The following is an 8,890-nucleotide window of genomic DNA, read 5'->3' as shown; positions in this document are numbered from 1 at the left end:
TTGATCATGGTCTAATACACCTTAACTACACTTAGAGTAATGGTTTGGACATTGTTCCTGTAGGTCAAAATGACAAAATTGCCCTTAATTGCATATTTGACTTGAAATTGACCCTAGGAGTGTCATACTTTGACTGGTTCAAAAGTCCAACCTAGAGACTTTGCATGGCTGTGCACTCTTTACAAAAGTTGTAGCTAATTTATCAAGGAACAAAAGTTGTTTTATGACCAACTCATGAAAATGGCTAGAACATGCTCAAACATGGCCCACAAGTCAGATGTACATGCTGATTTCATACTTAGCAAATTTTTCTAAGTCCCAAGCAGATTTCAGTTTCATCAGCTGATGTTTGGAGCACTGTATCTCACTGACCAAGCCAAACTAGTTCGAGCTCCAATTAGCAAACTTGTAGTACTCATGTAGGTCTCCAACTTTGTTAACTACGACTTAACCTGGATCGCCACGGATTAGGAGTTAATGATCGTCGAATGGGCGCTGTCAGGCATCAGATTGAGCACTGAATCGGAGCTACAGTGACTGACATTCATCAGACAACAGGCGCCGCGTGGGGGACACACGTCGCCGGGTCTCTGATTGCGCGGCCACGCGCTGTGGCTGGCCTGACGCCGCTGCCGTTGTCCTCCACTTCAAGCCAGCGCCTGCCCGACCGAGTCGCCAATCCATTTTTCCTCTCGCCTCTCACAGCGCTGAGCGCAGCCGCCCGCCATTGCTCCGCCTTCACCTCGCTTGCTCGCCACTGCAAAAAGGCGCTGGCCGTCCCGCTCGTAGCCTCGCCATGACCCCCTCTATCACCCCCACCCCTCAGCCAGGTCGATTGCGCCTTGGTAAGGATGAATCCGTCAATTCCTTCCACCACAGCCATGGCGGAAGTTCGCTGGAGTTGGTGCTCCACGCGGCTAGCTGTCCGCGCGACCTTTCCACCCCTCCTCTGCCTTGAGCTAGGTCCGGTGAACCTTACTGACGCCCGTAGAGCCACCCGTTAGGGCCGCGACGCCGTATCGTCGCCGGAGCCGGCCGTGCCGTGGCCGAGCGCCGCCGTGCTCGTCGCCACCCCTCCTAGTTGTGTCGATAGCTGCAAATGAGGGTTCCCCTAGGTCCGCTAGGGTGAGGCGAGCACGTAGAAACCCTTACCTTCGCTGGAGAAGTCACCGGCGGCGAGCCACGCCACCGACCGTCGCTCCTCCCCTGTTTCGCTCACTGACGAGCGGGCCCTCCCTGTCAGCGTCGTGGCTGAGGCGGGAGTTCAGCTTGGGCCGCGCCATCGTCTTGGGCCGCGCCTGTGTACTCGCGGGCCGCTGTTCCGTCGGGCCGGTCCAACAGCTGTGGATGCATTTTGATTTTTATTTGTTTGCTTTATTATTTCACCGAATTGTGTTGTTATTCAAAAATATGTAGCTCCTAGTATATAGATCCAATTGATGTGGTTCTAATTTTGTTAAGTTCCTGGTCATGTCTAGTATTTAACAAAAATAGTATATGAGCACATGTTTTAGAAATTTTTGATGATTTAAATAGAACTTTGAAAGGTGTTTTTAGAAGCATGCAAAATTGTTTGAATTTTATCTTGAGTTTCTGTGGTCCAAAAATTATGAAATTTTGTGAGTCCTCTATTTTGGTTTAGTAGAGTCTCTGGTTAAAATTTCAGAGCTAGTGCATGTGTAGTTTTTAAGTTATAGAATTTCCTTTTATTAATGGGTGGATCTTGTGTGAATTTTCATAATTTTTCTATAGATCCAGTAAAGGTAAAATTTGGTGAGTACTATTCTTATGCTAGAATGATGTTAGGAAAAATGTGAAATCTATTGCTTGACACTTTTTATTAGGGTTTCCTAATTATGCTCAAATTAGACATATCATCTGTTATTTTGGATACAGCAAGTTATGTTTGTCCTATGGCTTTGAAATTTTTATGGTAGTCTATGTGCAGCATGAGATAGCTACTGTAATTTTTGTAGATTTTTATGAATAGTTTTACTCTATATTGCTTAAATCACCTAATTAACTAAATAAATTGGAAAAGGATATTAAATAATTTATTTAGAAGTTAGCACTATACTTTCTGATGTTTCTTAGGTATGAAAAACAAGTTGGTAAACTTGGTTTGGTCAAATTAGGCTTTTGCACCATCATTAAATAATTAAGTTAGCAACCCTGTCATTGCGGGACAGATTCTAGGTCTACTGGAATTGGATTTGGTCAACTTCAGAATCATGCTTTGATGTTTACAAATGAATTGTAGAGAATTTCATAAGCCTTCCAGAATGTCCTCTTGCAAGTCATTTGGAGTTATAGAACTCTGGTTATGATAGAATTAAGTTGCTACTTGTTGCATATGAAGCTTTAACTGTTATTTTAAGTATGTCTTTACTATCCTAAGTTCATGGTACTGTTCCTAGGTGTTAGGCCGTTAACTGAAGATGAGCATCTTTATCTTAGGTTATGCAAGTTAGGTAAGTTGGTTTTGTCTTTAAGTTAAATAGATACATGCTTAAAGTGATTTGAATAGAGCTAATTACTCGGTAAACGAGTGTCCAGTGATGTTTTCGTAAACACCCATTGTGATTCATTCATCATCATGAGCATCATGTCATTTCTTATGCATCCATGATATTTATCTTGTGCATCGGCATGCAATAGGTGTACCGGAAGGAGTAACCCTGCTGGAATTCGAGGAACTGAACGAGCAGCAGCCGACACCGGAGATTCAGGAGGAGCAGCCTTCAGGAGAAGTGCCAGACGAGGTCGCCGTTGAGTGCCCTGACCACCGTCCTTGCAACTTTGTGAAAGGCATGCCCCGGAGCATATTAAGCCTCCTAATTTCTGAACTGCAGTTACAGTATTATTATTACATATATTGTTGCATTAAGTTTAGGTGTTGGATGCAAACACTTGCTGCATTGGTTACCCATTCCTTGTCCAGATATTGTTACCCTGAATCCTATGTAGCTCAGGCTCGAGTAGTGCTTAGCCCTGCTTAAACGCGGTAGAAGTCGGGTGATTTTCTGTCACCTGCGAGATATAGGATGATACATGTGGCACGGTTGGCTATATTTGCTATCGTGGAAAAGAACCAGTCTTAATTTGAAATGAAGACCGGACGGAGGCTTGCCGGTTTGCAGTGACTCCGTCTGTGTCGCTTAAGGACTGATTCTTGGAGCCTTTCCTGTTCATGTTGAACGCATGCCTCTCTCTTAGTTGGCCGGCCTGAAGACCGACCGCGAAGCCGAGTAGCTCACCTCAGGCCGGGAGTCGATAAGTATAAAGTGCGCCTTGGAAGGGAGCCGTAGGCGTGAGTCCAAGGGCATGTGATTTAAAAGTCCTGATCATCCTGGCAGAAGGGTAATCCCTGAGAGTGCTGGCGCTGATCGAACCCGCGAATTTGGTTCCTGAGATGCTCCAAAGGTGACCCACGGCTACCCTTGCAAAGTATGCCAGGGTGAGAGTTAGGAATACCCCCTCAGCTGAGTTGTAATTCGATTCGAATCGCCGTCTCTCCCGGTTAGTGAGAACTTGACGGGCTTATCTCCAATGTAGATACACTTAATAACTTAATGGTTCGGAAATGGTGATATGATGACGACAGCCTTATTATACCTGCTATGGTTAATATTGATTGCTCCTAATAAGTGAGTGCTCTAGTACTGGTGCTAATCTAGTGGACAGGTAATTAATGATAAGCTTGATAATAAGTTTAAATTGGTTATTATAATCATAAGCTCTTTTATGCAACTGTGTCAAGCTAGCCCACCTGAAAAGCCTTGCATGATCCTTGGTGTCTTTTATTTCTGATTTTTGTCGGGTAAGTCTAGCTGAGTACCTTCTCATACTCAGGGTTTATTTTCCACCTGTTGCTGATGACCAGTTCTTCTTTGGTTGCTGCAAGTACTGCCTTCTCCCAGCTGGGGATGAAGACTAGACCGTTGGGCACGGTCTCTACTAGTTCTCATACCTGACAATGCTTTTGTGGGACATGACTCAGAACTGGCAATGTATTTGAAAACTATGATGTTTTGTACTAAACTATGTTGCTTCCGCACACTCAAACTCGGTTTGTAATATTTATTTGAACTCGGATGGATGTAATCCGAATGCTACTTGTGAAATGTTGTAACAGATGATGTGTTGTGTTGAATCATTACGATCTTGGTTTGTATGTCGAGAGTTGGTTGAAATCCTTCGTGATTTCCGGACTACCGGGATTATGGGAGCTTAAGTACAGGAATTTGATCGCTTCGGTGATTGTTTTTGTACTTACGTTCTTATGATTTGGTCGGTTCTGTTACAAAATACGCCAAGCAAATAATAAAAAAATAGCAATTTATCTATCCCTTAAGTTTAACATCAAGGAGGGCATGCAGTTTCGTTGAGTTTGGATTCTTTTCTGCAGCATTATTTCAAGCTATGACCTATAACTCTAAGTCTCTAACCTTTTTTTGCAGGTATGAATCTATCCTTTAGCGACCGGTGTTCATCGATGAGTGAGCAATAATCCCTTGGGCCAAACTTAATGACACATTAAACTGTTCTCTTTTTCATTTATTAATGGTAAAGAGAAACAAGGATACTCCATACAGCAAAATAAAGTTCCCACAAGGCAACAGTAGTTAATTTGGAAAAAGCGAGGGAATATTCCTGTGCTTTACTGTAAAGTTGTTCTTGAGGCAAAAGGTTAATGTGGCAGTGCTCTAAAAAGGCAGGGTAATGAGTATTAGAGCTGGATTAAAGAACACGGAGTGCAAATTTAGACACAGTTTATAGCATTACATAAGTTGCTCGCCCCATAAACATGCATATCTCTATCCTTTCCATGTGTAGCAATCAACCAGGACCATTTGGCCCACACACTTGATTTCGCTTAGCAACTTCGAAGCTACTAAAGACTTTCTGCTATTTCTCCAAACTGTACTATCTCGGTTTCATAATCGTGGAAGAAGTTTCTACATCATTCCAACTACAAAGTCATAATGACTGAACCGGTACGACACTGAAGCGGTTTTCAAAGGTGCTGCTGATATCTTCTAATTGGTTGTTGAAAAGACTTCCTACTGAAATTGTGTACTAGCTATGGTACACATATGATCGATCTTGGCTCGTTTCTTATTCCGCCAACTTGTAGCGCGTGCGTGGAATTGTGTACATATATTTTGGTGTTCTCAGCTCAGAATCATGTACCTCCCATTATATTGCCGCACTTTCATGGTATATAGACGACAGCCCTCCCCTCCATGTAATGCTCCATGGTGCACATCGAACCATACTGAGAGAGAAGGACACACACAGGGTGTGTGAGAGAGAGAGATGAGCAACCATCACAGGTTCAAACTATCCCATCTCATGCCAAACTCTTGGTTCTACAAGCTGAGGGACATGAAGAAACCCAGGCCAGCAAGCAAAAGAAACAGCGAAACAACAAGAACCTCTAAGAGATCAAACCACTACTACCATGGAAGCATCGCTCCCAAACCGCTTCCTTTATCCCCACACCGTTCCTGCTCCTACTACCTAAACACAAAGCATAATATGTCACTCGATGAGAAACTACGCCCCTCCACTCTCCATTTTAACCCAAAGGCATCAGACATCCAATTCCCTAGAGATCACCACCACCACCACCACCACCACCATTGCCCAGCAAGCACCATGGTCATCGAAGCCAAGCACGAGTTTCAAGACTTGCAGCTACGTCCGATTCGCACAAGGGCAGTGCTTACCGGATCTACAAGCGGTACATGCCCGAGCTCGCCGAGGCTGAGGAGCAGAAGGTTACCTGCTCTCAGTGGCAGTAGCGTCATCAGTACTACGAGTGCTATTGGTGGCCGGAGAAGCGCTGCTAGGAGGAGCTTCGCTGTCGTGAAGGCGTCGACAGACCCGCCCAGGGATTTCAAGGAGAGCATGGTGGAGATGATCGTCGAGAACGACATGAACGCACTGGAGGATATGCAGGAACTTCTTGAGTGCTACTTGTCACTCAACTCGAGGGAGTACCATGGAGTTATAATGGAGGTCTTCAGGGAAATTTGGCATGAGATTGTCCAAGATATTGCTGAAGATTGAGATTATTATGTGATGTGAAGATCGGTAGTGTCGATGATCAACTGTAAATTAAGCACAACTGGCCGGGCTCTATATGCCAGTAAATGTGAATCTGTAAATAAATGCATGCATATGTGTTATCAGAGTGTATATGATGTTACACATGAGTAAACAAGAACCTGTATGTTCAAGCTTAATTTTTTTTTGAAGGTTATGTTCAAGCTTAATTATTCGAAAAGTATATGGTTATAGTGATTGCATGAGTTGTGTTTGTGCTAACTCAAAAGGTAAACCCTTTCACACTGCGCTTCTGCCATGTTAACATAAAGGAGGTATTATGGTCCATACGCCATAACTTTCGCTTGGGAGAAAAAAATAAAAACAGCTTAAATTAAAGCTAGTTGGAGGCGGCCGCTTGCTCTTCTCAGTTCAGTATTACTTCGTTTCCACCTTTCTACTATTTGATTTTCACTATACTATGTCTATGCAGCGGCGCCAATCATGTGAGCAAGATTAAAAAATTGCTCTCCAATAACTTCTTATTTAGTTATTATCTCAAGTCCCAAGCTTTCCACATTTGGGAAAAATGATCCAATCGTGCCGAAAAATATACACGCATCAATCTACTAATCTAGAGGTGGAAAGACATAGACAGAAATAAGAAGTGCAAGGTCCTCAATGTAAATGTACAAGAGAAAAAAATATATAAAAGTGGTTAGATTTATTTAAAAATAATCAAGAATTTCTTATCTCTACACCTAAGTAGATAACATTATCTACCCGATAATATCAAATCCCACCTACCCGCCTACCCGTTTAGCACCCAGTCCACTAGGCATGTCGAACTTGTATCTCTAACGATAATGATAATGACCGGTTATAGGATTCAACTAGATGTTAATATCTGACAGGACTCTATTCTCCTAAGAAAGAAAAAAACTCTCAGATATACAAGTAGATATACGTTGCCAGAGGATATACGTGCAGGGGTTCAGACGGACTTTACGTAATTTCTCCTTCAGTCCTCCAAAAGTCTGTTTCCTTCTCCAAAATATTTAGCACCAATCAAAACTTGGGCACTTTCATCACGAAACCACTCACAATTGATTATTTGACTCAAATCAAAAATATTTAACACGCAGGCCCACCTGTCATAAGCTCAACCACGATGAATAAATGGCTTTGATATAATATGTACCAAATAAATATATTTCCATAATGATTTTGTCACACGTAACATGATTATTTTAATAAAATTAAGGGAAATGCTAGCGCCCAGACGTCTGGACGGACGCCCGGGCCCGGAGGATGCCGGTGCCAGTACCCTATTTTCCGCGCCTACACCTGGTGCGCCCATGCAGACAACCACCCGGACCGCATGCACCACTCGCCCCGGCCAAAAACACGCAGAGGCCGCTCGATGCTCGTGCCGGTGCCAGTACCCCGTTTCCCACGCCTACACCCGGTGCGACCACGCGGGGCCCGCACCACCCGACCGCACATGCCGCTCGCCCGACTAAAAACACGTAGAGACCGCTCGACGCTCATGCCTCGTACGCTTTCCAATGCCCTTGTAGGCGGGGACCACTCGTGCCTTATACGCTTTCAAACGCCCTAGCAGCTACAGCGACGGCTGCGATAGGTGGTCCCATTGTAACATGTGCAACACCAAATCTACTTTTATAAAATCAAGATGAAACACTTACAACATAAGTTCGAAACAGTTGAAACACTTGCAACATACGTTTGAAACACTTGCAAAACACTTGAAAACACTTGAAAGCCATTGTTAACGCATGCAACATCCAGATCTAGTTTTGCAACATCTAGATAAAACACTTGCAACATACGTATGAAACACCTGAAAAACTTGAAACATACGCTTGAAACATGCATCTGATGCAACATTCAGATATACTTCTACAACATGCTGATGAAACACTTAAAACATACATCTGAAACAACTGAGACACTTAAAACACACTACTACACAAATTTTACTGGAGGCGGGCGTTTTCGGTTTTCCGCGGCAGGCAAAGCCGTCCACCACGGCCTAGAGGCCACGGTAAATCGTGGCTTAGGCCCAAAAACACGCAGAGGCCGCTCGATGCTCGTGCCGAGTGCCAGTACCCCGTTTCCCACGCCTACACCCTGGTGCGACCACGCGGGGCCCGCACCACCCGACCGCACATGCCGCTCGCCCGACTGAAAAACACGTAGAGACCGCTCGACGCTCATGCCTCGTACGCTTTCCAATGCCCTTGTAGGCGGGGACCACTCGTGCCTTATACGCTTTCAAACGCCCTAGCAGCTACAGCGACGGCTGCGATAGGTGGTCCCATTGTAACATGTGCAACACCAAATCTACTTTTATAAAATCAAGATGAAACACTTACAACATAAGTTCGAAACAGTTGAAACACTTGCAACATACGTTTGAAACACTTGCAAAACACTTGAAAACACTTGAAAGCCATTGTTAACGCATGCAACATCCAGATCTAGTTTTGCAACATCTAGATAAAACACTTGCAACATACGTATGAAACACCTGAAAAACTTGAAACATACGCTTGAAACATGCATGTGATGCAACATTCAGATATACTTCTACAACATGCTGATGAAATACTTGAAACATACATATGAAACAACTGAGACACTTAAAACACACTACTACAAAAACTTTACTGGAGGCGGGCGTTTTCGGTTTTCCGCGGCGGGCAAAGCCGTCCGCCGCGGCCTAGAGGCCATGGTAAATCGTGGCTTAACCGCGGCGGGCGGCCTTGCCCACCGCGGTTAACCGATTTACCGCGGCGGGCGGTGTAACGTACCC

General features: G+C 44.2%; 1 protein-coding gene across 1 annotated transcript; it reads left to right on the top strand.

Annotated features, from left to right (window-relative positions):
* Positions 1-5,288: 5,288 nt before the first annotated feature.
* On the top strand, positions 5,289-6,192 carry LOC136514880 (transcription repressor OFP1-like). Its single transcript, XM_066508583.1, has one exon. It carries the CDS (start codon positions 5,320-5,322, stop codon positions 6,073-6,075), a length of 756 nt encoding a protein of 251 aa, XP_066364680.1. The 5' UTR covers positions 5,289-5,319; the 3' UTR covers positions 6,076-6,192.
* The last annotated feature ends 2,698 nt before the right edge of the window (positions 6,193-8,890 follow it).

Source organism: Miscanthus floridulus, chromosome 17 (genome assembly GCF_019320115.1).
Source record: "Miscanthus floridulus cultivar M001 chromosome 17, ASM1932011v1, whole genome shotgun sequence".
NCBI classification, from domain to species: Eukaryota; Viridiplantae; Streptophyta; class Magnoliopsida; order Poales; family Poaceae; genus Miscanthus; species Miscanthus floridulus.
The sequence above is the reverse complement of the archived record's forward strand: the minus strand, read 5'-3'. Positions and strand labels throughout refer to the sequence as shown.